This window comes from Dendropsophus ebraccatus, chromosome 6 (genome assembly GCF_027789765.1).
Source record: "Dendropsophus ebraccatus isolate aDenEbr1 chromosome 6, aDenEbr1.pat, whole genome shotgun sequence".
Classification (NCBI taxonomy): domain Eukaryota; kingdom Metazoa; phylum Chordata; class Amphibia; order Anura; family Hylidae; genus Dendropsophus; species Dendropsophus ebraccatus.
In genome coordinates, this window is record NC_091459.1 from 25,031,407 (window position 1) to 25,058,976 (window position 27,570).

The 27,570-nt window shown below is 41.2% G+C and overlaps 2 protein-coding genes across 12 annotated transcripts in view; one reads left to right on the forward strand and one right to left on the reverse strand.

The window, feature by feature from the left end:
• The first annotated feature begins 1,174 nt into the window (after nucleotides 1-1,174).
• PRSS35 (serine protease 35) lies at nucleotides 1,175-7,975 on the forward strand. Its single transcript, XM_069973519.1, has 2 exons — nucleotides 1,175-1,412; nucleotides 6,105-7,975. The coding sequence occupies exons 1-2, from the start codon at nucleotides 1,384-1,386 to the stop codon at nucleotides 7,384-7,386; spliced, it is 1,311 nt and encodes a 436-aa protein (XP_069829620.1). The 5' UTR covers nucleotides 1,175-1,383; the 3' UTR covers nucleotides 7,387-7,975.
• A 10,134-nt stretch (nucleotides 7,976-18,109) lies between these two features.
• The window catches only part of SNAP91 (synaptosome associated protein 91), a 92,423-nt gene continuing 82,962 nt past the window's right edge, over nucleotides 18,110-27,570 (reverse strand). For 10 of the 11 annotated variants that reach the window (XM_069973529.1, XM_069973524.1, XM_069973522.1 and 7 more), the window contains 6 exons: nucleotides 26,728-26,758; nucleotides 26,255-26,366; nucleotides 23,393-23,476; nucleotides 22,508-22,612; nucleotides 22,312-22,421; nucleotides 18,110-19,440 (listed from right to left, as the gene is read on the reverse strand). In XM_069973529.1, the coding sequence (XP_069829630.1) occupies nucleotides 22,329-22,421; nucleotides 22,508-22,612; nucleotides 23,393-23,476; nucleotides 26,255-26,366; nucleotides 26,728-26,758 (425 nt within the window). In that variant the 3' untranslated portion in view covers nucleotides 18,110-19,440; nucleotides 22,312-22,328. The remainder of the gene's footprint in view (nucleotides 19,441-22,311; nucleotides 22,422-22,507; nucleotides 22,613-23,392; nucleotides 23,477-26,254; nucleotides 26,367-26,727; nucleotides 26,759-27,570) is intronic. The other variant, XM_069973521.1, reaches the window with a different exon arrangement.

Here is a 27,570-nt window from a genome sequence, read left to right on the forward strand (position 1 = left end):
TCGTTCTAACTACTATGTGCAAGAGATATGATTTTTCCCATTTATGTGGTCGCTTATGGGCCACCGCTGCTTACTAGTCACGGCTGGCGGGAAATCTTGCCAGTAATCACACGTGCCTGAAGTGTCGGAGAGGGGCTGTCCCTGAGTCCCTGATTGCTTGCAAGATTTCACGCCAGCCATGACTACTTAGGAGCTCAAGACTGCCCCCATGCCTACATTGGTAGGTTTTCCAAAAACATTTTTGAGACATAGAAGTAACACTTATAGAGCTCACTTATATGCCCGGAAACGACCTGGGGACATATAGGGACATATTTATAGGTATAACAACATTTTTCTCACAGTTGGTCTCCTTTAAATAAGTAATATAATGTCAAGTAGCTGCAAGACCTTTAAGGTGTGTTCACACGTGGCGTTTTTGTTTCCTTTATGCCAAATTGCTGCAAAAATGACACTGGAAAATTGTGGCAAAACGCCATATGTGAACAACAGCCTAAAGGGTAACATTTTAACCGCATTCCTAGTGATGAGGAGGAATGGAGGGGTGCTGCAATCCTAGGGCATAAACACTTTAGGCGACGCCAATTCGACACAGGGCTGCAACCTTAAAAGTTGTTTTTTAGGACAATAACTGCATCACCTGCCGAACGGACCCCAGGACAGAACTTGTATTAAAAGCAGCTACCCGAAGGTACAAGTGGTTTAGGGGGGTCAGATTGTGGGTGCAGAGTTGCTTTAAATAACCTCCGGGCTCCCGCATCTATTCTGGTCTGGTAGTCACAGGTGAGTAGGATCACCGACCGCCCACCTGAAACTGCTGGGGGGGGGGGGGAATATACCATTTAATGAAAATATAATACTCACTGATAATGTATGATACTACAGTAATGGGGTGTGACAGCTTCTTTTAATGAGCCGGGAATTGTTATGTAATAAAATTTTATATCCTGATGTATGCTACAGGGGGGTACGGCTAGTCCGTAATGTGTGAGTGATTCCTCAGATACAAGTCAGGGTAATGTGCTGGAGCTGAACATGTAAATCTTCAGATTACATGCTGCTTTATGTGAGAACTCAGCACTGACCAGTGCTCCGCAGCGCCCTCTGCCTGTGCCAAGCGCCAGGACACAATCCAGCTATAAGTCTGAGTACTTTTCTGGTACCTTCACTTCAACTCCTAGAAATTGTTTATCCTCAAATGTCTCCTTAGTAAGGCGTCTCAGCACTCCCCTGTTCCTCCCCAGCTCCTGCCCTCCTCTTGCCCAGTGCACTGCATGTCCCTCCCCTCTTGTGCATGGGCTGGAGGTGCACTCAGTCCTGTCATTACCTCTAGGATTGGACCTCAGTCTCAGCACAGAGTGGGAATGAGGAGCTGCCTGCCAGATGACTGCTGTCAACCTATACTTTCCTAGGTAAGCCTAGCCCATACACATCCGCAGCACCTTGGCAAACTTCTTTGGATGAAAAAGCAAAATACAACTTTGAATGGGGGGTGACGTCCTTTCTGAATATCCAGAGGATGCTGCTGTGACAATATATATAATATATATATATATATATATATATATATATATATACAGCCTCCATTCTGTAAATTAATGTATAGATACTGTAGAAATTATTGATTGATTGATTTTATTGTATTGATGACTGCATGAACATGTGTGTTGTAGCTTTTTTGCTGATGGTTGCATTATATTACTATTGACTGTCGGTAACTATAGAGCAGGGGTAGGGAACCTTGACGCTCCAGCTGTTGCAAAACTACAACTCCCATCATGCCTGGACAGCCAAAGGCTGTCCAGGCACGATGGGAGTTGTAGTTTTGCAACAGCTGGAGCACCATGGTCCCCTACCCCTGCTATAGAGCGCACAGGATCAAGTCTCACCACTGCCCTTTATATGTCTGCTGTATTATCGGATTCTTGTGTTCTGTAATCAATGAGCCGGGAACGAGTCCGCCTTGTAGTTGTAGGACCAGACCCAGAAATGTGGTCGCCATATTAACTTTTCTCATTTTCCTACTAATTGTTGAAATTATATCACGATTCCTCCTCCCTGACAAGGCTCTGCAACGTATTAAATCAGGATTGTACCCTGGGGCTTAGTCAGACCAGCAAGTTCATGCACAGTTTTCCTTTAGGACTCGGAACATTAAAAAATATTAGCATGTATATAAGATTATATATATATATATATATATATATATATATATATATATATATATATACACACACACACACAGGGTGGTCCAAAAGTAGGTGGATGGTATGGTTATGAAGGGGGAGATTTATCAAACATGGTGTAAAGTGAAACTGGCTCAGTTGCCCCTAGCAACCAATCAGATTCCACCTTTTATTCCTCACAGACTCTTTGGAAAATAAAAGGTGGAATCTGATTGGTTGCTAGGGGCAACTGAGCCAGTCTCACTTTACACCATGTTTGATAAATCTCCCCCCTATGTGTAATAGGGTTATGAAGGGAAAGATTTATCAAGCATGGTGTAAAGTGAGATTTTTCAATGAGTCTGTGAGGAATGAAAGGTGGAATCTGATTGGTTGCTAGGGGCAACTGAGCCAGTTTCACTTTACACCATGTTTGATAAATCTCCCCTATGGTGTAAAGTAAAGCCTGCTCAGTTGCCCCTAGCAACCAATCAGATTCCACCTTTCATTCCTCACAGACTCTTTGAAAAATCCAATTGGTTGCTAGGGGCAACTGGGCCAGTTTCACTTTACACCATGTTTGATAAAACTCCCCCTTCATAACCCTATTACGCATACTGTCCACCTACTTTTGGACCACCCTGTATATATATGTATATGTATATATGGTTACTTTATCTGTTAGCATGTACAGAAGAGAGACTTACCAATATGAATAAGAGTAACCCCCTTACCTCCCATGTAACCATCTTTTAGAGCAAGGATGGGGAACCTTCGGCTCTCCAGCTGTTGCAAAACTACAATTCCCATCATGCCTGGACAGCCTGTTACTGATCTATGAAATTAGTCTCTATAGACTTGTGTTGCGGTTACATGGGGTCTTTCTTATGCTCTCCTGCCATCTACTGGACATTGTTAGGAATTACATGCTGACAGTGCCTTATGGTGTATTTACACAGAGAGATTTATATGACAGATTTTTTAAGCCAAAGCCAGGAATGGATTTGAAAAGAGGAGAAATCTCAGTCTTTCCTTTATAACCTGCTGTTATAGCCTGTTTCTGGCTTTGGCTTCAAAGATCTGTCAGATAAATTTCTCTCTGTAAACGCACCATTACTGTAAACAAGGGTCCGCACCCCCTCCCTGTATCTGTATCACTGCTCATAAAGCAATAACAATACATAGGTACTTATAATATTAACCTCAGAAGAATACATAGGTGGAGATTTATTAAAGGGGTTGTCCGGCGAAAAAAAATTATTCACAGAATAACACACATTACAAAGTTATACAACTTTGTAATGTATGTTATGTCTGTGAATGGCCCCCTTCCCCGTGTCCCACCACCCCCACCCGTGTACCCGGAAGTGTGGTGCGCTATACATTACCTGTCGCGTGCCGACCACGGTCTCCGATCGTCAGCAGTGACGTCTTCTTCGGGAGCTTGGCGGATCTTCCCGAGTGCCGGTCGCCCTCTGCAGCGTCATCCGAAGCTCAGCCGCGATTGGCTGAGCATAACTATGCTCAGCCAATCGCGGCTGAGCAGCTGATGACGTGGCCGCGTCATCAGCCGCTCAGCCGCGATTGGCTGAGCACAGTTATGCTCAGCCAATCGCGGCTGAGCTTCGGATGACGCTGCAGAGGGTGGCCGGCACTCGGGAAGATCCGCCAAGCTCCAGAAGAAGACGTCACTGCTGACGATCGGAGACCGTGGACGACACGACATGCGGTGAGTATAATGCACCACACTTCCGGGTCTAGCGTGGGTGGGGGGAAACACGGGGAAGGGGGCCATTCACAGACATAACATACATTACAAAGTTGTATAACTTTGTAATGTGTGTTATTCTGTAAATAATTTTTTTTCGCCGGACAACCCCTTTAAACATGGTGTAAAGTAGAATTGTCTTAGTCGCCCCTAGCAACCAATCAGATTCCACTTTTCATTCCTCACAGACTCTTTGAAAAATGAAAAAGTGGAATCTGATTGGTTGCTAGGGGCAACTAAGACAATTCTACTTTACATCAGTTTGATAATCTCCCCCATAGGCCTACTATGCCATGCATCCAAAATAGTTCAGTGGACACCAGAATATTCCACTTTTCCTTATTTCAGCTATAGTTTAGCCTTAAATAACAATCTTGGGGTGTGACCGCTAATATGTAAGCAGACTGCAGCAATGTGTGCCCCTCCCTTTATAAAGGCATGTCGTTCTATAACCCCTAGGTAATGGCCCAGTGTTTTCTTGAGACAGAATTTTCACTCTTTATTTAAAGGGGTACTCCAGCGAAAATCTTTTTCTTTCAAATCAACTTGTTTCAGAAAGTTACATAGATTTGTAATTTACTTCTATTTAAAAATCTCAAGTCCAGTATTTATCAGCCGCTGTATGTCCTGCAGGAAGTGGTGTATTCTTTCCAGTCTGACACAGAGCTCTCTGCTGACACCTCTGTCCATGTCAGGAACTGTCCAGAGCAGTAGAGGTTTTCTATAGGGATTTGCTGCTGCTCTGGGCAGTTCCTGTCTTGGACAGAGATGTCAGCAGAGAGCACTGTGTCAGACTGGAAAGAAAACATTTCAGGACAGGAGCAGCTGATAAGTACTGGAAGACTTGAGATTTTTAAATAGAAGTAAATTACAAATCTATATAACTTTACAGTTTTGAAAGAAAAAGATTTTCGCTGGACAATCAGTAATCAATAATAAAGAATGTCCGTGGTGGATTATATCTCCGACATCCTGACAGCAAAATATTTGGGATTTGCATGGAAGTGAGAAGAGTCTGGAATATTTCTCTCGGTCTCCCAACATTTTTCAGGTTGACACCAGTATGATCTGCAGAGACAACACTGCATTGTGCGTCTTCTTGTGGTCCAGAGTGCTGATGAGCTGTGACGGAGTGAAGCAGGAAAACATTACTTTACATGGAGCGGTCATCTGTTTGCCTTAATGACTTTGATACATTTCTTTACACAGTGACCTGGAACTACTTTATAGATGGAACATAAATGTAAATATAATGTGAGATGTTTGAGGGTACTGTAATTTGTGGGTGGGCATATTTGGCATAATTTACCATGCCTGGATACATAAACTGAAATGGATTCCTCAATACCTCTGCTTATGTAGAATGCTTAAAGGGGTATTCTCATCTAACCCAACATAGTTATAGTTGTAGAGCTCGTCAAATTAAATATTTAAGAAAATATATATATATATATATATATATATATATATATATATCCATATATAAAATATATATATATATATATATATATATATATATATATATATATAATCCAGACCACTGCTTTTATCACTTACATTGTCCTGTGCAGCTTATCCAGAGATATCCTCCTAAATAACATGGACAATAAGCAGTCCTCTCAATTATGTGCATGGGCCCAGTAGTCCTGGATATTCATGAGAAGCAGAAAACTCCACCCACCAGCTGCTAATTGGCAGTTATCTATCCATGCTGTGTATAGGCAGTCTACTGCAGTTAGCAGCTGGAGGGCAGGGGGAGGGGTGTGGCAAGAATCCTGTTTTCCTGCATATTAGGAGAACGGCTAAACAAAATGATGTAAGTAATACACTGATCTGTTCAGCATTTTTATGAGTAGTTTATGCTGCCCTCATTTAAGGAATCATAAACCTAGTAACAGATTCCCTTTAAGTTCAGCCTATAAGACCAACTCTTCAACTTTACAATCTTGTATGGTAGGCATGACTTTTTAGAGCTTGACTTCTCAGGTACACATTCATGGACTGTTATTGCACAGTTGAAATGACAAACATACATTATATATGAAATGCTATTTGAATGCTAAATTATAAACATACAATATAGTCATACAGAAGACACAGAGCACATTAATCACTGTATAATAATTGTATACTTATCAAGTATTCCTTCTAATGGATTTTCCCTTTCCTAGGTTAAGACCATTGGGCACAATGCATCACCTACATCTTGTACTCCTCCTACTCTCCACTCTAATGCCAAGCATCAGCAAGGCAGATGATAAAGACGAAGAGGCCTACAACTGGCACACCAAGGAAATACCTCACATTGTCAGTTCAGATGTTGTCCAGCTCAAGAGTCCAACATTTCAAGCAGAACCAGTACAGGAACTCCATGGAACCTGTGGAATTGAATGTCAGAAGAACTTACCACCACCCACTCAAGACGATCTGGAAAACTACCTTTCCTATGAGACAATGTTTGACAATGGTACACGCATCATGACAAGAGTGAAGTTTCAACTGCCTGTCAGGGTCAATCAGACCAGCCCCACAGTCCGACATCCCGTGAGAAGAAAGAGGCAAGTCTATGGTACAGACAGTAGGTTCAGTATATCTGACAAGCATTTCATGACCAACTACCCCTTTAGTACGGCAGTCAAGCTGTCTTCTGGCTGCAGTGGTGTTCTTATTTCACCCAAACATGTGTTAACGGCAGCCCATTGTGTACACGACGGCACAGATTACATCAAGAATACCAAAAAGTTACGAGTCGGAATCCTTAAAATCAGAACTAAGAGGGAAGGCAAAAGACGTAAGGGTGGCAAGAAAAACAGAGAGAACCCACCTAGTGAAGAAGAGAGTGCAACAAAGGGGGGGAAGAGAAAACAGAGGAAATCAGTCCAGAAAAGGTCGGCAGCAGAAGACACCGAGAAGACACCGCAGAGAGAAAAGGGTTCCATGGCTGGAAAGCCTTCCTTTCAGTGGACAAGAGTGAAAGCCATTCAGGTTCCTAAAGGCTGGTTCAAGGACGTATCGGAAAGCATGGCCCTGGACTATGACTATGCAGTTCTGGAACTAAAACGGCCACAGAAAAAGAACTACATGGAGCTCGGCATAAGTCCCGAGATCAATAAGATGCCGGGCAGTAGAGTCCACTTCTCTGGATTTGACGATGACAGACCAGGACAGCTGGTCTACCGTTTTTGCAGTGTATCGGTGGAATCTAACGAACTTTTTTATCAGTATTGTGATGCCGAAAATGGTTCGAGCGGTTCTGGTATTTACATCCGTCTCAAGGAACCCAACAAGAAAAAGTGGAAGAGGAAAATCATTGCAATCTATTCAGGCCACCAGTGGGTGGACGTTGGGTCCGAACAACAGGATTACAATGTAGCCGTGAGAATTACTCCACCCAAATATGCGCAGATATGTCTCTGGATACATGGAAACAATGCTGATTGTTCTCAAGGTTGAACCTTCTTCAAAATATCACCTGAAACATTTAAAAAAAATTTTTTAAAAAAAAGCTTTGAAGGAAAAATGCAGATTTTTTTTTTTAGATCACGCACTAAAAATGGCGAATTCTAGTGCTGGTCTTGATTGTCCTATCAAAGCGCCAATGAAGGTAATATTGGAAGCCGGCGAAGAAAACACACTACCTACATGAAACCAAGGAATTCTGTAATGTTGATATTTATTGGAAGAAACCAGCAGCTCTGCTGTAGATATAGAGAACTCAGGACTGCTCTTAAGTATACGAAACCTCTTACGAAAAGTGTGTTTACAGAAATGGAAGCTCGCAATCACTTTGCCTTGAGACTTTTTGTTTCATTATGGTAGCAGTCACTCATATTGGCATGAAAAGCACATAAAACAGCAGAGTTTGTTCCCGTGCGTGTAAAGCACATGGCAAAATAAAAGAATACAAATGATCTTGTACACATGCTTGCCCGCGAGTCACCCGCCCATGCTGAAGATGATGATGTCAGCCTGGTTATAAATTGTTGCCATCGGAGATTTATACAGTATGGGGGAGATTTATCAAAGGGTGTAAAGTTTAGACTGGTGCAAACTGCCCACAGCAACCAATCACAGCTCAGCTTTAGGCAGTGCTGAATGGAAAGCTGAGCTGTGATTGGTTGCTGTGGGCAGTTTGCACCAGTCTAAATTTTACACCCTTTGATAAATCTCCCCTTATGTGTGTACAGATTGTAATCATAGCCAGTTTGTTATAAAATGTTACATGTATTATGGAGCCGTCTATAGTCCTTGTATTCCTCGCTATTAGAACGCTGTCATATTATTTGACAGTAAAAGTGCACATTGTGTTCATGTCAGACGTTATTATGCCCAATCACACTTTCCCAACAGCTTTATTAAAGGGAATCCTTCAATAGGTTTATTCCGCCTTAAATGAGGGCAGCATAAACAGATCGGTGTATAACTTACATTATTCTGTTCAGCCGTTCTGCTAATATGCAGGAGAATTGGATTCTTGCCACACCCCTCCACCGGCCCTCCAGCTGCTGATTGACAGTTGACTGTCTATACACAGCATAGAGAGATAACTGCCAATCAACAGTTGGTGGGCGGAGTTTTTTTGCTTCTCATGAATATCCAGGACTACTACTACTGCACATAATAGAGAGGACTACTTATTGTCCATGTTATTCAGGAGGAGATCTCTGGATCAGCTGCACAGAACAATGTAAGTGAAATATGCCTTCAGCATACTTTTCCTTACCTGCAAATAGCCTCTTCCCTTGAGGGAAAGGTGCTGCCCAGGACTGAGTATATGTAATAGGTGATTAATCATAGTCAGGACTTCATCTCACTTCCATCTAGGGTCCTTTTACACACACAGATTTGACAGATTATTGAAGCCAAAGCCAGGAATGGATTTAAAAGAGGAGAAATCTCTTTTTCTTCATGACTGCTCTGTTTATAGTCTGTTCCTGGCTTTGGCTTCAATAATCTATTAGATAAATCTGTCTGTGTAAAAGGACGCTAACTGCTTTTGTACCTCTGCATGGATAACTACTAAGAAAGTATATCCAGTATGCTGTATGAAGAGGATATATCCAGTATTCAGACTATGATATATTAGTGTAGAGAGCAGCGCAGTTAAATGGAGACTTACCAGAAACAACTGTTGTGCACATAAATATGTTTTGCATGCCGTATCCTTATGCTGAGGTATAATTTCATGGGGCAGGCTTAAAGAAGCAGCAGCAGCAATCAATAGTACAGGCAATTGCATTCAAAAAGACTTTTCACAGATCCCCCCCCCCCCCCTCCTATCTGAGACCTGTGTGAAAACCGATATTCAGAGCTTAGAGTGGTCAGTGCTGACTTCAGAGGAGATAGTCCTGTGATGTAGCTGTAAATTAACTCTTTGTTGTCCTGTTTTGGTGCCTCATCTCCCTCAACCTCCTCTCTCCATTAAAAAACAGGTGGGAGAGCTTCAAACTGCTTTTTCATGATAACAATGCATTTTTCGGCTAATAAACCCAATTACAAAGTTTCTTAAAATCGCCTGTACTATTGATTTCTGCAAAAAAAAATGTAAACGACAGTGACACTTTTTTTTTTTTTTTTTTATTTTAGAAAATTTTTATTTTACATAATCCAAAACATAGAAAAAAAACCCCTGTCCCAACCCAACAATCAAATAGAACTTCATAGAACAGCAATCCCAATCTAAAGTTACAGTTACTCCTGTCTATTATCGACAAGACATTCCTCGTCATTTACAAAATTTTTTCTGGCAGCTAAGGAACTTCTGGTCCAGCGATTACCAGAAGTTCCATAAAGCTCCTTTATAATTCCTTCAACCGCGAGATCACTATGTATTTACAGAGCGGCGGGCAAAGGCTCATGGGTGCCCTTCCCGCCACTCGGCAAGCCAGGAGTTTCCGGTCACGCGCTGACTCTATTGAAAAGAGCCGTCGCACGACAGTGAAGGGAAATTTGAATATATTAAAAACCCGGCCAAAAAATGTATTATATTTACAAAAATAGTTTAAAAAGGAAATTTAATTAAATGGAGCAGTAAAAAATAACAAACAAACAAAAAAAAAAATAGGCCGTGATTGGTTCTCTTTAAGCATGTTGCTCAAATGATTGGACTTGAGCATGAGTTGCGCTCATCTTTACTCAAAACCCAATCTCGTCGATCTTCCTGGTGCTAATTCATTGCCAGAAGTATCAAGAAGCAGCTTACTCACCTCTTCCCACAAACATCATGCATGCTTAGCAAAACAAAGTATGCAGACTAGCCGTCAGTCCAACAAAACGTCGGCCATTAGCTATTGAGGGTGTATTAGCACCTTTAGGGTATAAACCCACACACCGTATACACAGCAGATATGCAACAAATACGCAGCAGATTTGTTGGTACAGATTTGATGCTGTGTTCAGTTATTTAGATCTAATCTGCTGCGAGTTTGCTGCGAGTTTGCTGCGTATCGCAGCAGTAAAAACGCTGCATGTACGGTGTGTGGGTTTATACCCTTAGAGCAGAATGGCTGCAATGAGCCACTGTTCCTTGGGGCTGCTTCTCAAGGTGACCTACTCCTACTGCCTTGATCCCCTGCAGCTGCCGATCTGCCTTTTCCTGTGACACACTGTGTTACCCTGAGACAATTTTTTTCTCTTTTTTTGGGACAGCCCATTTGAAGGGGTCGCCCACTTATTGTAATGAGTAGCTCCGACAAGCCTGGCCATAATAAACAGTGCACCTTTTCTTCAATGCTCTCTCTTAGGACTGGCGAGAAGAGGTCTTTAGTTGCTACGAAAGTTATAGTCCTTCCACTTTGGAGCCCGCTGGGCTACGGTGCAACCTAAAATAGGTTATTCAGGATTAGAAACAACACAGCTATTTTCCACAGGTTGTATGTGGTATTAAAATTCACTTCCAATCTAGTCAATGGAACTGATCTGCAAAACCCACACCAAAGTGGTCCTGTTTCTGGAAGAAAGCAGCCAAGTTTGTCTTAGCCTGGTTAACCCCTTTAACGCAAATGACAAACATTATGTAAGCAGTTCATATGCTCTCTTTTAAATCCAGTTTTCAGTGTGTAACCCTATACAAGTTGTTTTATATGGATTAAATGTGGCCAGACTGAAGAAGTTAAAAAAACAAACAAAAAAAAACATAACAGTACTGCCATTCCAATGGCACATCTTGACACAAGGAACTAGACATGTCTAAGGTGATGTAGTAACTTCCTTGAGTTCAGACTAAGGGTCCCTTTACACACACAGATATCTGTCAGATTTTTGCAGCCAAAGCCAGGAACAGACTATGAACAAAGAACAAGTCATACAGGAAAGACTAAGATTTCTCCTCTTTTCAAATCCATTCCTGACTTTGACTGCAAAAATCTGCCAGACATCTGTCAGATAAACCTGTTAGCATCATGTGATGTTTTTCTCCTCCCTTTTGGGGGGCGTATCCCTTGTAACATACTGGTCATATCCTCTTATAAAAGCTTGTAATATTCAGTATAAATTTGCCATGATTAAGGGACCAGTGTCCTGAAACGCGTCGGCGTGTTTTTTATTGTTATGTTTGGATTTTAAGAGGATTTCTAAATAAAGACTTTACATTTTACTTGGAGCTGTGGACTTCCACTTTTTACCTATTGCCACCGGAAAATGGCCCGGATCTCTGTTTCCTTCCACCTGCTCCAGACGTAATTGAGGACCAGCACCACTGACTATTGCACACATGGTGAGCTGATTTGCCTTTCTACATTCCCCGTGTGTAAAAGGACCCTTAGACCAGTGCTGAGCTGCAGGACCTGGTACCATTGGAATCATGTTGACAGGAGTGGAGGGGAGTACAGATTTTTTTTTTTATTTAGCCCAGCCTGGACATATTTAGAAACAAATCCTATACCTTCCCTGCTCCCCCACCGTTGTTATAGTATTGGATCATGCTGTGTTGCACTGTGTCTGTACATGATCTTGTCCACAGGCATAAAAAAAAGTGCAGCAGTGGGGACCAATACTATGACAGTGGTGCTGTCATAGGATTTTTTTTCTACTTAATAAACTTCAGAATATTCCTTTAAATGGAATCTGCCAGCACCTGGGCCCTACCTGAGGTACTGACAGTGTGCTGTAGTTGGCAGGTCTCCAGTGAGCATGTTACCTTTTGGTTATTTGTCTGTGGAGTGGATTATGCGCAATCTCAGGTGTCCTACTGTAATGAAGAGTCAAAGAGGAGTTGTGGGTCGGCATTAGTGCCGGACGCTTGCACGCCTCACCTCCTTCTCCCTCTTCTTCATGAATAATCTCTGCTGCTCGGCCTCCTAATCTTTGATGCTGTCAGGTTGTGTCTCTAATTGCAGATCAATCCTCTGTACGCACTTTATGCCTGAAAGAATCACTCACAGCTGTGGTCTAGAGATAAATCCTCTGAGTAGAGACAGTTTTTTTTTCTTGGTTCGATTCCTCGGATGGAAAATAAATATAGTTATCTATTTTTTATTTTTTCTCATTATTTTGCAAAGATTCCCAATCAGGGCCAAATTAGTTTTAAAATTCAATTTTTATATACAATAAATGAGTAAAAAAAAACAAAAACTTTTATTTCTGTCAGGTGAATCAAACTAAAGAAAAATAAACTGTGGTTGGTCTCTACACAGGTGATTTACCCCTAGACCATGGCGGCAACACATTTGGGCTAGGAGATTCAACTATATTTGAGTGTTTCTTTCAGACAAACTACAGAGGACTGATCTGCAATCAGAAACACAAGCTGACAGCATGAGAGAGCAGGAGGCCGGGCAACAGAGATTATTCATGAAGAAGAGGAGGAAGTAGTGAGTGGTGAGCTTAGTCATTTTTATAACATTGGAAAGGACTGTTTTCACTAATGATCTGTTTGTGAAAGCTTTACATGGTGCTTAGGTTGGTCTGGTCCTTCACTATGTGCAACTAGAACGTGTTGCTATATTAAAGGTAATATTTTTCTTTGTGTATTGAAAAGTTGTGAAGTCTTCCAATATCTTTTCGTTATCATTCACGTGTGAGTCAGAACTCTGCCTTCTTCCATTCAGTAGAAAAAGTCATTTATCACATGACCAGGACAGGTTTTTATCCACTGGAAGGGAATGGTACATTTTTTAAGGCAATAAGCAAACATCTTGAAAATTTGAAGGAAATCATACAGAACAATAATGAAATGTTTCATCATCATGTCTCATCAGTATGTAGCCAATGTAAGGTACAATATGTGACAAACCTCCACTTACCAGGATACTCCACCCCACCCCCACCTCCATCTAATTTTTAAAGGAAACTCCAGCAAAAGTTTACTATTGGCATAAATCCCATACAGTTTTACCTACATACTTTATATTGATATATTGTATTGTTTTTACATCACTAATTCTGTATTTTATTGATGCAGGCTTGTTGAATGCTTGCAGGTCTATTGCAAAATAAGTGTAATTTTGATTGTCTTATAGTATGGGCTCAGGGATGCCATAGTGCAGCTGCATAATAAAACTATGTACAGTATAGTCAATGGCCATTTTACTAGAGACAACCAGTGCAGTTGGCATAAATTATTTGGAGCTCGAATAATTAATAAATTATATGGAAGTAGTGAATAACCTGATTGACCTTATCTCAGAGATGTCCTATAGGGTTCAGATCTGAGCACTGTGATTAAATAGATTAAATACTTCTAACCTGCTGATAGTTTCCCTTTAAGGCTTTGACCCCTATAAAATAGAAAAGAAAAACAGATACTTACCTTTCTTGCTCCCAAGCTGCTGCTGTGTTCATGGTGTCAGACACAAGAAGATGCTTTACAGCAGGGACTGTGTCAGCGCAAAGACCTGTGTGTTCAGCCAATCACTGGCTGCAGCATGGTCTGGCGAGTGACTGGCTCAGCAGACAGGTACTTAAGAAAACACAAAAAATTACTGCTCACAAGGCACTGATACCATAACAATAGCAGCAGAGGCATAAGGAAGGTACGCACATGTTTTATTTATATTTTACAGGGGTCTGAACCCAATAGAATATTCTTTTAAAATGTCCTGGAGAGATTTATTTACACAACCAAACTCCTGTCAGGTTGCTGCATTACTACACATTTTATAAATAAGCGTTCTTCAACTCCCTTTAGTAAATCCATAATTCCATATTAAATTCCATATTAAATGCCAATAGCAGGTCACAAATTACAGGAAACATGAGAAGCTGAGCTGTTCATTCAGCCCATTTGGCGCTGTTGTTTTTAACCTGAATATCCATTCAGTTTCTCTCTGAAGGACTCTCTTGTCCCAGTTCACCCCCCCCCCCCCCCCCCCCGTACTGGGGCTTGCACCACATCTATGCCCATGAATTTTAAGCCACTCGTATCTCCCCCATGCTCCGTATTGATATGCCTAGCCAAAGGTTTATCCGTCTCACGTCTTATGTCACATAGATGTTCTCCAATCCTGCGGCGGAATTCGCGAATCGTTTTACCCACGTACTCCTTACCGCAGCTGCACGTAGCCTTATAGATCACACCTTTTGTCCTACAGTTAATGAAGCTCTTGATGTCATATCTTGTGCCTGTTATATTGCTCCTAAACGCTCTACCTGTTTCTACGCATGCCACGCAGCCACTGCATCGAAAGCAGCCCACTAGAGGTCAATCTAGCCAAGTCCTGTTTTCGGGGGGCATAAAGTGACTTTTAATTAGTCGATCCCTTAGACTTCTCCCCCTCCTGAATGTAATTTCTGGTCTTACACCTATTTTGTTTTGTAGATCTGGGTCCATCTTCAGGATGTCCTAGTGTCTATTGAGGATCTCACGTATCTGTGTAGCACCCGAATCATATGTCCCTATGACCCGAGTGGTTGTGGTATCCCCTTGTCTTTGTTGAGGTGTTAGTAAGGCTGTTCTTGCCTTATTTTTGGCCTCCCAGTAGGCTTTTTTGAGGACATTGTCTGGATAGCCCCTCGACAGAAACCTAACCCGTAGGTCTCTAGCCTGGGCTTCAAATTCCTCCTCCGTAGAGCAGTTCCACCTCATACGTAAGTATTGCCCCTTCGGTATTCCCATTTTAAGAGGTCTCGGATGACTGCTCTGCCAATGGAGGAGTGAATTTGTAGAGGTGGGTTTCCGATATACTGTGGTGGTTAAATTGCCACCTCCATCACGCGAAATAAGGACATCCAAAAAGGGCAGACGGTCCCTATGTATTTCATATGTGAAGTTCAAACCCACATCATTGATATTAAGACTCTTGATGAAGTCCACGAACAGGGCCTCTGGTCCACTCCAAATGACAAAGACGTCATCGATGAATCTGGACCAGAGGCCTACCCTCTCCGTGTAGTTGGCATTGTCCTCATTAAACACCTTGGCTTCCTCCCACCAACCCAGGAAGAGATTAGCGACCGTGGGGGCACAAGGACTCCCCATGGCCACTCCCCTGAGCTGGTGGAAGACACGCCGATTAAAGGTGAAGATGTTCCTGGTGAGAGTAAATCGCAATAGGTCAACAATGAATTTATTGTGACGTTCAAACTGGCGTCCCCTGCTACGTAGGAAAAACTCGATCGCTGCAATGCCCAAGTCATGATCTATTGAGGTGTACAACGCCTCTACGTCTATGCTGGCAAGTTATGACTGTTCGTCTAGCGATACTCCCTCCAATCTCTTAAGGAGGTCGGTTGTATCCCTCGTATATGATGGCAAGGACATTACGAACGGTTGTAATATTTTGTCGATATACACTCCAATATTTTGGGTCAGACTATTTACTCCCGAGACAATCGGTCTCCCTTTTAAAGGAGTCGTTCCTTTGTGGATCTTAGGTAAGGCGTAAAACGTGGCCATGACAGGGTGTTTAGGTATTAAAAATTCTGCTTCATCTTTGCTAAGGATACCATCTGCTAGTGCTTCTTGTATAAGAGAGTACAGCTCACATCTAAAATTGGTCATAGGACATGAGCTTAAGCACCTATAGTTGGTTTGATCTTCCAACAAGCAGAGGCACATATCCTTATACTGCTCACACCCCATCACGACCAGGTTTCCGCCTTTATCAGACTGTTTGATCACAATGGACGTGTCTTTTTCTAATCCACAAATGGCCTTCATTTCACTTTTGGTATAATTCATATGATGGTTTGATTTAATAGTTTCCATATCTTTCAGGACCAAGTCTAAGAACACATCGATGCAAGAAATATCACCTAAAGGTGGCATACGGTCGCTCTTACACTTAAGATTAGTAAATGGTCCCATACCTGACTCAATGCCATCATCATCCATCAGTTCAACCAAAATGTTGGCCCCCCTCCATGATGTCTCTAGGGATCCCCAACTCCATGCTCTTTCTTTTTGCCTGAAGAGCATGGAATTTATGCCATCTTAACTTACGGACGAAGAGATGCATATCCTTTACCCATTGAAATTCCCGAAAGGTATTGGTAGGGACGAATCCCAACCCTTTGCTAAGGACACACATCTCCTCCGCCGATAAAATCCTGTTTGAAAGATTGACAATCTGGAGGTGCTGACCCGAGGGTACTAGTTCAGGCGATTCCTGAGGGGGTAGGGAACGTAGGGTCTGTCTAAAAAAGGCTGCTCTGAATTGCCAACTATCCCTCTTCTACCTCTACGTGGTTTTCTCCCTGTACCTCTTCCCCGGCCTCTTTCCCCTCGTCCTCTACTTTCTGAGTCTGACGCCTCTGTCTCAGTGGAAGTGTATTCTCCTTCTGTTTCCCTAGGTACCGGTTTAGATAGGAAGCTATAGGCACGATTTTCTTTAAAATCTAATCGATCCCGATTAAACTGTTTGTGCTTCCTATCTTTAAGATGGTATTGGTATTTCTCGATAGTATTCTGTAAGAGTGTCTCTTGTGCACTAAACTCGCTCTCTCCTGAGAATGTGCGTGCAGTTTCTATTTGTTCCTTCAATTTCCCTTCTATGCTAGTGAGAGTTTTTTTCTCCTCCTCAAGGAGTAGTCGCATAAAGCGCAAGGAACTGGCTGTTGCTTCCTTTTCCCACTTTTGCATAAGCTCAGGATTCCTACAGCGACTTGCGGGAATGAGGCCTATTCTTAATCCCCGCGGTACTATCTCCTGTTTTAGATATTGCTCTATAGTCTGTACCTCCCACCAGGAGGTGGTATGCTCTTTATAGAGTCTTGTTAATTCCTTAAATGATGATTTGAATGTTGGTGTATATTTCTTTTGTATTAGTGTTTTTTCAGAGAATACATCCGATACCTCATTACACCATGTCTCCATATTTAAACCTGTAGCCAGAAAGCCTGCCATACCCAAACCAAAAATATTAATTAAACAATCAGAAATTAGTCAGATAGTGCTAATATTAGTGGGCTATACCTCCGCGAATCAAACAAAAAAACTAGAAGGGGTATACACTTAAAAATTAACCTTAACTGATTTCTATTAAAACTTAAATCCCCACATGACACAACACAAACAAGTTATATACAGTCTAAAACACAGGAAGTCCCGTGTTTCCCAGGTCATCTGCGCTCACAGAGAAGGCAGCCATATAACTGATGGACACATTGAGCTGTGACGCTCTGTACAGGCCAGCACTTGATGTGTTTAGTCTCTTTTTTTTCAACCAGCACCAAAGCTTCAGGAGACTGGACCTGGATTTCTGGTAAGTATAGCTTTGTTTTACAGCATGATAACTTATACAATATACATTCTTTTTTTTTTCATATAGACTGTTGACATAGACTACCTTGACACTTTAAAACCTTGTCTGAGAATGTAAATGCATTTAAATATGTGGTGAAATGCAGGATACATATGGCCAATTAGAATACACATCTGAAGGCTTTAGGCCCTTTTACGTGGGCAGATTATTAATGAGTGCTCTGAGGAACATTCACCCGATAATTGGCGCAAGGGTCAGCCATCAGCTGCCTGCTCGTTGGCTGATTTGATCTCGTTTCATGCACCCTTTCCATATATTTACATGGGACCACTTAAAGGAAAAATCTAAGCAAATCGAGGGGAAGGATAAAAGAAATAACGCGGTCTTACCTCTATGCACTGTGCAACAGATCAGCCACTGCATAGTGGTTTTGGTACGCCACGCCAAAGTTTTAATTTGTATTGATACAATAAGCCAAAGAAAAAAAACAACAAAAAAAAACGACAGACTCAACCAGTAGTTTGCATTTGCTTCTGTTCAAGGTGTTTATTGCATCTCACAGGGCATACATGCACTGGGTCTTTAAACCATGATACAAAGGAAAGCCAGTTTGAAATTGATTTTAAATACTTGATCCCCATTTAGAGTGTATGTTATCCCCACAGTAAATTCAGATACGACCATCGAATAAATAATTAAATCGAAAGACTTACAACAGGTGAACGTCGTTCCTATCCAGTAAACTTCTACAAACAGCTGCCAAGCCACTTGTAACACTGATCAACAGTGACCTTGTTTGTATGCACCAAAAACCTTACGCCAAAGCTGTCAGCACACAATGGGGGAGGGTGTGTGTGTGTGAACGAAAAATGAAACGCGCACAATATGTACAAGGACGGGGAAGGGAGAGGTTGAACTTGCTGATCCGCATGAAATTCGGTCACAAATGGTACAAAACTACTCACAGTAAACTCAGGAGGGGGGAAAAAGTGCTAAAATAAATACACAAAACAAGAAGATGGATGTACAATAAAATTTAAGATAAAAAAAAATATACGTAAATGATTTTTTGTAACACTCCACGGAACCTAGTAGCCCTGCTGCAAATACAATGAAGAGATACTTTAATTCATTTTGCAAAAAGGACCGATATACTAGTTTTGATGCAAAAACTGAAAAATATAATTAAAATATATATATTATATTTAAAAACAACAAAAAGATAAATATGATATATTTCTGATATGATCTGTTTTTATAGGAGTGCATAACTATATACGTGGAGGAAGATTTACCTTCATATGCATATAACTGATAAATAACATGTAAAGTACCACAAAAAACGAACAGTTGGATTTTCCACAATTAAATAGTCCCGTGGGTAGTTCTCACTCACACACAAAACAAAGGGTTGTATTGGAGTGTTTTCTGCTGTGATCACACAAGATTTCGATATTTTATAGAAGAAACAGGGTAATGTCCAAACATTATATACATTGAAACGTTCAAAAAACACAGACACATCTGTCCAGACTGCTCAGCACACAACAGCTGCATGTTCTGCCCCATCAGGAAGGGGCAAGAAAAGCACTAGAAGGCATAGGGGGAGGGGGGGGAAATTATACCCACTCATGGAAAACACAGAAAACTCAAAAACACAAAAATGAACAAAATATGATATATAGTAGCGGGTTACTGCTAGGGTAATACAGAATCCTAATGGTTACTTTCACAGCTGTGCTACGCGTTTCAGTAGAGAGAAATCTAAGCACTGGGTTTGGTACTTGGTGGCTCACTTAGAAAACTCTGAGCAGCAATCTGTTCTTCGAAGGCTCCAGACTCACATATTCAGGTCACAAAACAGAATCTAGGAATAATAAAAAAAAATAAAAAAAATAGTTTTATGAATAGGCCTACAAAACATAAGAGAAAAATGTCTTGTCCATTCAGGTCCCACCCCTTGGACCTCAAGACTCTCAAGATAGAGGAACTGCTAAGGTCCACCTTCAGGGATGGACAGAAAGCCATAAACAGCTGTTTATGGGTTTTTTGTTTTTTTTTTGCAACATACATAACGCCCATAGAGAATAATAGGTTGCACTGGATCAACTTCCCTTTGCGTCGCTGTTCGCTGCTTCAGCTTCACTGTTCATATAACTCGGGAATTACAAACACAGCATAGTCCCCTGTGCTACATAATTTTTTTTAAATTCAAGGAGGCTGGAGAGGGCCGAGGGCCATTAATCTCACGATAGGAATGGGACATTGCTTTAATTTCCTGGGCAAGTACAGATGTAGCTGTTAAATTACGAAGTTTAATGCTGCGTTTACACGAAACGATAATTGGACCGATCGTACGATTAACGATGTCAAAGTAACAATTTTTTTTTCATAACGATCAGCGTTTAGACGGTACGATATATCGTACGGAAAATTCGTTTTGCGATCGCTTAAGCCTATCTCACACATTGGTTAAATCGGCGAACGACTGTTCACACGGAACGATCTGCAAATTTTTTGCGAACGATCAACGACGATTTGAGAACATGTTCAAAGATCAAAATGAACGATTTCTCGCTCGTCGTTTGATCGTTTGCTGCGTTTACACGTGCGATTATCGTTCGAATTCGATCGTTATCGTGCAAATTCACACGATAATCGTTCCGTGTAAACGCAGCATAACTGAGCTGAATATCTTCAACTTTTTTTTTTTTAAGGAGGTCAAATTCATCCGCATTTAGAAAACTCTGTGTATTGCCGTGGGCCGGGGCGCTGGATACTGGTGTTGAACCAGCCGGTGGGCTCTGGTGTTTTGGGGTGACTTGTCACAGTGGCCAGGAGTGGTAACACCCAGCCCTGGGCACACAGGCAACCAGACCTTTGGTAGGACTAGTGTGAGGTGCAGGGTGCGGCTACAGAGATGAACCACTGAGATGAGTCCCACTTTAAACAATGCTGAACTTTACTCGAAAATATCATCAGTGCAATACAGAAAAATTAACAGTGCTGAGATACTTTGTGCAATAAAAAGTAGGAACGACAATAGCTTGAGGTGAAATAGGATGGGAAACTGTGTAGCAGGAGATCGGGGCCGGATAGGAGGCCCTTGCCTAATTGGCAAGTGTGTGAAGTGTGTGTGACTTGAAGAACTCCTCGTACGCACGTTTAGATAACTGTTGTGTATCTGAACACCTTCTGCCTCTCAGTTTCGGTGACCTAGTATGAGTCCCAGGTCTCTGTCTCTGGGTGCAGCTAACTAGTATAATCCTTCCTACTTGGGGCCCTATTCCACCGGACGATTATCGTTCACATTATCGTTAAATCGTTTGAATCTAAACGATTCTAAATCTTTCTCGTTCGGTCGTTAATCGTTAACTGCATTTCAACCGAACGAGAAATCGTTGATCGCTTTATAAATCATGGACCTATTTTTATCGTTGATCGTTCGCAAATAGTTAGCAGTGAATAAGACGTCGTTCGGTCGTTTGCAGTAGATACGAACGCAATGGCGAAGAAATAGCGAAGAAAAAATGATTGCAAATACGATCATAAGTTATCGTTCCATGGAAATGAGTGAACGTTTTCAGGTCTTTCGTAATAGCGGTCATTTGAGATCATTAATCGTTAACGATTATGCAAACGATAATCGTCCGGTGGAATAGGGCCCCTAGTTGAGCGTAGTTCAGTAGAGAGCGGCTTACTTGCATCTGTGCTCTACTGCAGATCAGCCTTTTTTTTTTCCTCTCATTCTTGGGGGAGGGGGGGGGGGGTGTTGACTGTCCTGAAGCAAGGAAATTCACGGCGTAGGCAAGGGGTTACTCCTACAACTCCGGTTACCTCAGAATTGGGTTCAGCAGTGTATAACTGCTGTAGTCTCTGGCACTAGAAAAAACAGGTCCTCTCTCTTCTTTAGCTGAAACCAGACACTACACCTCATCACTGGCCTAGAGCCAGGCTAGAACTGACTAACTCTCAAGGAAGTGTGGTGTATGAGAGTGTGTGTAGCAGACTAAACCTTCCTACTTGAACTGCAACAGTGCACAGGGGGAGTGAGACACCTAGTGGTTGGAGTAGAGCACAGCAGCGAAATAACCTAACTGTGACACCTGACAGAGCTACTTTTACCTGGGTGTGTGAAGATAAAGAAAACCCATGTTTAGGGACACTACAATATGGATATGTAGGTTTTCTTACGAGTTACAGAATTCTGGAAAACAGGAGATCAGAAAATAAAGACCTAGACTACAGGGAAGGAAGGGGCAAAAGACTTCAGGTGTTTATGGTCTTTAGATGATTAGACCAAAACAAATTTTAGTTTTTTTGTTACTTTCATCCTCTGTTTCGTTCTTGCTAAGTCTTGATAAGTCAAGATATAGCTAAAACGAAGCACAGAGGATGGAGGTATAAAAACTCCCTTTAACCTGCTGTTATGTTTTCATAGGGCACAGAACACTGAGGATGGAGTCTTCTAATCTCTTGTTAGTTTCCCTTGAAATGTTCAATGTGTGCTCCTGCGACCATGCTTAAACGTCTTAACAGCTTTTTTATGCTAATGTAATTTAGCATCCTACATACACTTATAGGATGATGTACAACAGGGATCGGGAACATTCGGCCCTCCAGCTGTTGCAAAACTACAATTCCCATCATGCCTGGGCAGCCAAAGCCAAAATGTTCCCCATCCCTGATGTACAGTCTCAGTTGACAAAGAGTAAAGAGGAAAGCTTGAAATATTTACCTTATTACCTTACAGATTTACAAGAAGTCCTTAATGTTGAGATCTGCTAATGGATCCTTTGAGGGGGGCTTTTTGGGGCTTTGTGAAGCAGGAGTCATACTAGGAGATAGCTGTAAATAAACAATCAAGAATCTTGTAAAATGTACAATAATTCATTAACACAGCAAACAAAATACTTCTAAGAATATAATCTTACCGGGGCACCAGGAACAGAAGCTCCACCAAATGACGGCCTTATCATAGGTTGGCCATACATCATTGGTTGTTGGGGCATCATTGGTACCCCTGTCCCAGATGCAGGCTAATGAAAAAAAAAAAAAAAAAAATTATCAAATTTAACAAGAGATATATGCGCTGTTTGTTAAAGGGGTACTCTGGCAAAAATATTTCAAATCAACGTGTTACATAGTTAATAAGGTTGAAGAAGAGAGTCCAAGTTCCACCTACAGTATAACCCTACTGTGTTGATCCAGAGGAAGGCAAAAAAACCTTGTGAGGCAGATGCCAATTGCCCCATCACATTTCAGAAAGTTGTACAGATTTGTATTTTACTTTCACTAAAAAAAAAAAAAAAAAAAAAAAAAAAAAAACTCAAGTTTTACAGTACTTATCAGCTGCTATATGTCCTGCGGGAAGTGGTGATTTCTTTCCAGTATGACACAGTGCTCTCTGCCGCCACCTCTGTCTGAGACAGGAATTGTCCAGAGCAGCAATAATCCCCATAGAAACCTCTCCTGCTCTGGACAGTTTCTGACATGGACAGAAGTGGCAGCAGAGAGCGCTGTGTAAGACTGGAAAGAATACACCACTTCCTCCAGGACGTACAGCAGCTTATGAGTACTGGAAGACTTAAGGTTTTTGGAATAGAAGTAAATTACAAATCTGTATAACTTTGTGATACCAGTTGATTTGAAAGAAAAAAGAAATCTTGTCGGAGTAAACTTTTAAAGTAAGATATAACTTCAGATTTTGAGGCACTAACATGCTTTGTCTGTATGTCACAATATATAGGAATAATGATTAAAAAAAAAATGTTTGAAGCTCATGACCGCAACACATTATATGTCGATTTGTGACTTACTAGACCAAATCCTGCGGCTGGCTGTGCACCTGGAGAAGCACTGGCTGCCTGAGCCCCCGCACTACCTGGAGGAACAGATCCTTGCTAAAAAAAAAAAAAAGAGAGAAATAAATCTTATTCACTAACAAATGATATATTTTGTTGGTTGAATTTTAAATAACATTTCTCAAAAGTTCATCAACTGCTAAAGGGAATCTGTCAGCTGCAATTCATGTTCCAAACTGCTGACACTGTTAAATAGCAGTCAGGGTAAGGAGGCACATGGTGCCTCTCATATATCAGTCTGTGCTTCCAGAAAGTAAAAAAAAAAAGTTTTTTTTTCTCCAGTGCAATATGTTAAAGAGGTTTTCCCAAGCTCCTCATCTGCTACATGCTGGAGTGTCTCGCTGCTCCCACTCTAGTCCCTGCTTCGCTGACAATCAAACCGTAGCTAAATCCGGGTAAGAAGGTGAAGGTAAAACGCGGGTATGGTATGGAAGTGAGGAGGCATTACAGCCCTTAACACTTCAAGATCTTGGGAAAGCCTCTGTCAGTTAGCACTGGAAAATAAAAGGATTTTTTTTACATTCTGGAAGCACAGCTGGATATATGAGAGGTACCATGTGTCTCCCTGTTCTAACAGCATCTAACAATGTCAGCAGTTTAAAATGTGAATTACAGCTGACAAATTTACTTTAAAGTGTCCATGTTGTTATAACTTTCAAAACCTAAATCAGCAGTAGATGTGATATAAAGAAAGTTTGCAATTTACATCCATTTTTTTTTTGTTTTATAATTTTTTTCATGGGAAACACTTCCTGTGTTCTGAGAGATTTGTTTTAAAAGTGTCACTGTCCTGTTTTATATTTTTCTTCAGAAATCAATAGTCCAGGCGATTTTAAGAAACGTTGTAATTGGGTTTATTAGGCAAATATACCATTATCTGCATTCAAAAAGACTTTCCCCAGGTCCCCCCTCCCTCCTCTCTCTCATTCACTGCTCATTATCAGGTAATCTCGACTCTTTTACATCAGTCGGGCCCTGTGTAACCTATGGAGAGGGGAGGAGGGAGATTAGTCGCCAGCAGAGAACAATGGATTCAGGAAGTCAGTGCTGACTTCAGAGGAGATAGCCTGGTGATGTAGCTGTAAATTAACTCTTTGTTGTCCTGTTTTGGTGCCTCATCTCCCTCCACCCCTCCCCCTAATAGAAAACCACTAAGAAAGGGGGGAGAGCTTCAAACTGCTTTCTCATGATAAAAATGCATTTTTCGGCGAGTAAACCCAATAACAAAGTTTCCTAAAATCGCCTGTACTATTTATTTCTGCAAAAAATAAAAAAAATAAAATGTAAACCACGGTGACACTTTAAAGCATAAAAACTAAAAAAATAAATAAAATATATAATGAATGTAAATTGCAAACTTGCTTTATATCACATCCCCTGCTGATTTAGATTTTGAAAGTTATTAGGCCAGGTACACTTTAAATATAAAAGGATCTAAATAATATACAGTTTCTGAACCCCAGCCTTTGGATTTCCTTACATTTCATTGGAAGTTTAAAGTTTTAATTCGAAGTCAGAATAGGTTCCAGAGCCCAGTTTTCCCTGCTCCCCGCCGCATATATACCTTAGGAGACATAGAGACGCAGTGAGAACCTGGTCTCATACAGTACAGGGCTCAGATGCCTATTCTAGCTCTGAACTCAAAACAAAATTGTAGTGTCCCAGCACGGATGTGCCACTAAGTTTCTTATGCACCTGGGCAAAGTAACTCACTCAGGTTCTCACAAGGGGGATGAAGGGAAAGTATATTATTTGTTTTCCCCACTAGGTGTCGCTGCTGTATTTCTATGTTGTACTATGCACAGCTGAAGGAAGCATTGGGTTAACTGTTGTTGTCATGTTTTGTTGTTCTCCTATCACAGGTGCAGGCCTTTTTTTCCCCTCTTTTTTTCTACCCTATCACCTCTGTTCTCTTTTTTATACACATAGCTCCACCAATAACAAGCTAGCTAAGTTAACTCTACAAAAAAGTACAAAAGTGACCACCACCACCACGAAGTTGCAATGTACTGGCTGTATAGGTGTTCCATCTGTGTAAGATTTTAAAAACATGAACTGTTGAAGTCTGCAGAGAACTAGAGGGCCAATGCATGTACATATGCATGTATGTTTCAGATTTCACATTACACAGCATTTTCTAGAGAAATTGTAGTACTAGTTAGACTGACTGTGTATAAATATACTGTGTGTGTGTATATATATATATATATATATATATATATATATATATATATATATATATATCAGCTTACAAATTGCTATTTACCAGTATGGTCACTTACATTTTAGCCATCAACCTACAAGATGTCTTCATAATATGCATCGTCACCACTAGCACAAATACCTCAATCATAACAATGCTGAGCTTGACGTATTAAAGGGGAAATATTCACGCACAAACTCATGGAGTACATTAAAAATGATGCTTCGCGGTCTGTCATTTCCATATGAGTGTTAAACTTTCAATTTATATTTTTCCCAAAGCGGGAGGAGTAAGATCACTACAGCTTTTGGAATGACACTTTTTCCAACTTGCATTATTATTGTTAGGGTATAAACCCACACACCGTATATGCAGCGTATTTACTGCTGCGATACGCAGCAAACTCGCAGCAAACTCGCAGCAGATTAGATCTAAATAACTGAACACAGCATCAAATCTGTACCAACAAATCTGCTGCGTATTTGTTGCGTATCTGCTGCATATACGGCGTGTGGGTTTATACCCTTAAGATATAAACTGAAAATTTTATGAAAAATATTTAAATTGAGATATTTTGCTTGCAGTTATCATATACATGGTGTGTATAACATTACCATAGAAGCAGATGATGGACCACCGGATGCCCATGTGGCCGGAGCGACCTTTGGTTGCCAGTTAGCACCTCCTGTCAGCTTCTTCTCTCCTGCGTTCCACTGAAGGTCTCCCCTAAACAGTTACATGGTGAAACAATAATTCAATACAATTCAACATGTACAAAATAATCAGATTTAGAGACAAACTAGATATAATTAAAGTCCTGATAAGTTGCTGGAGGTGATATTGTGTGTTACTGCTTATCTCACACCTTTCTCACCCAAAAAAATACACCCTGGGGCTCTAGAGGCCATAAAGCAACAATCAACCGACATGCACAACGTCGGACGATCGTTGTCTTTTAACGTCTTTCAACATAGACAATAGCAACCGTCTACTACAGTTGCTCCGTGTCAATTTTCATAGAGAAATGTTTCAGAAACCGCTGCACAAGTCTGAACAGCTTTAGGCTGATGGGATTGAAACAACTTACTTTTTAACTGTGGTTCCCGAAATACCAAGATCTGCAAAAAAAAAAATGATAATCAATAAATGTTACACAAAACTGTTAGGAGACGTCATTCATTCATTTAAAGAGGTATCCAACGTTTTTTTTTTCTAAAAATGGAAATTCGAACAAAAAACCCTATAGATTCTCCTTACTTGTGTTTGGGGTCAGTGTGTATATTGCCCACAATCAGTAGCAGTCAGGGCGCCGCTGTGGGTGCTGACTGGTAGTCCCATACACCAAACCCATACACAACAAACACTGGCTACAAGAGAATGAGGGTGGCAAGGGAGTGGGGAAGGTAAATATTTGATTTTATTGTGCCCCCGCTGAGCAGAGTTTTTAGGAAAAAAAAAAAAATCACAACTAGGAACACCACTTTATTGATAGGGATCATGAATAAGAAGTTGGTAGCAGGGGTGTAGCTAGTATTCACAGGGCCCCATAGCGAAGAATTTTAAGGGGCCCTCCCCTACGCATAGCTGCTTGCTATGACAGTCCACTGTTTTTACCTATAGGGGCCATTAGGAGCCCTTATGGTTAAATACGTAGGTGCAGGGTGCAGACTACCTTCTGCTTAACCTCTCATGTACTACAGTGTGTAAGTGAACCAAAGTTCAAAAGACAAGGAGATATCTGCCTTACTGCTGGTGCACTGATAACCCCTGACCTCTTCATGGAGCTTTGCTCATTTTCCTACTGGAGAACAGAGGTCAGAGGTTATCAGAGGAGATCTCTTTGTCTTCTGCTTGTTAATCCTTTTTTGTGTTGCAGCAAGTAATTAAACAATAGGTCGCTTACACACTGCAGTACATAAGGGGTTAAGCA

Excerpts from the sequence above, each read along its gene's own strand:
- PRSS35 (XM_069973519.1), top strand. The coding sequence starts at position 1,384 with ATGACTGCTGTCAACCTATACTTTCCTAG. Across the intron at positions 1,413-6,104 it reads GTCAACCTATACTTTCCTAG|GTTAAGACCATTGGGCACAA; the intron begins GTAAGCCTAGCC and ends TCCCTTTCCTAG.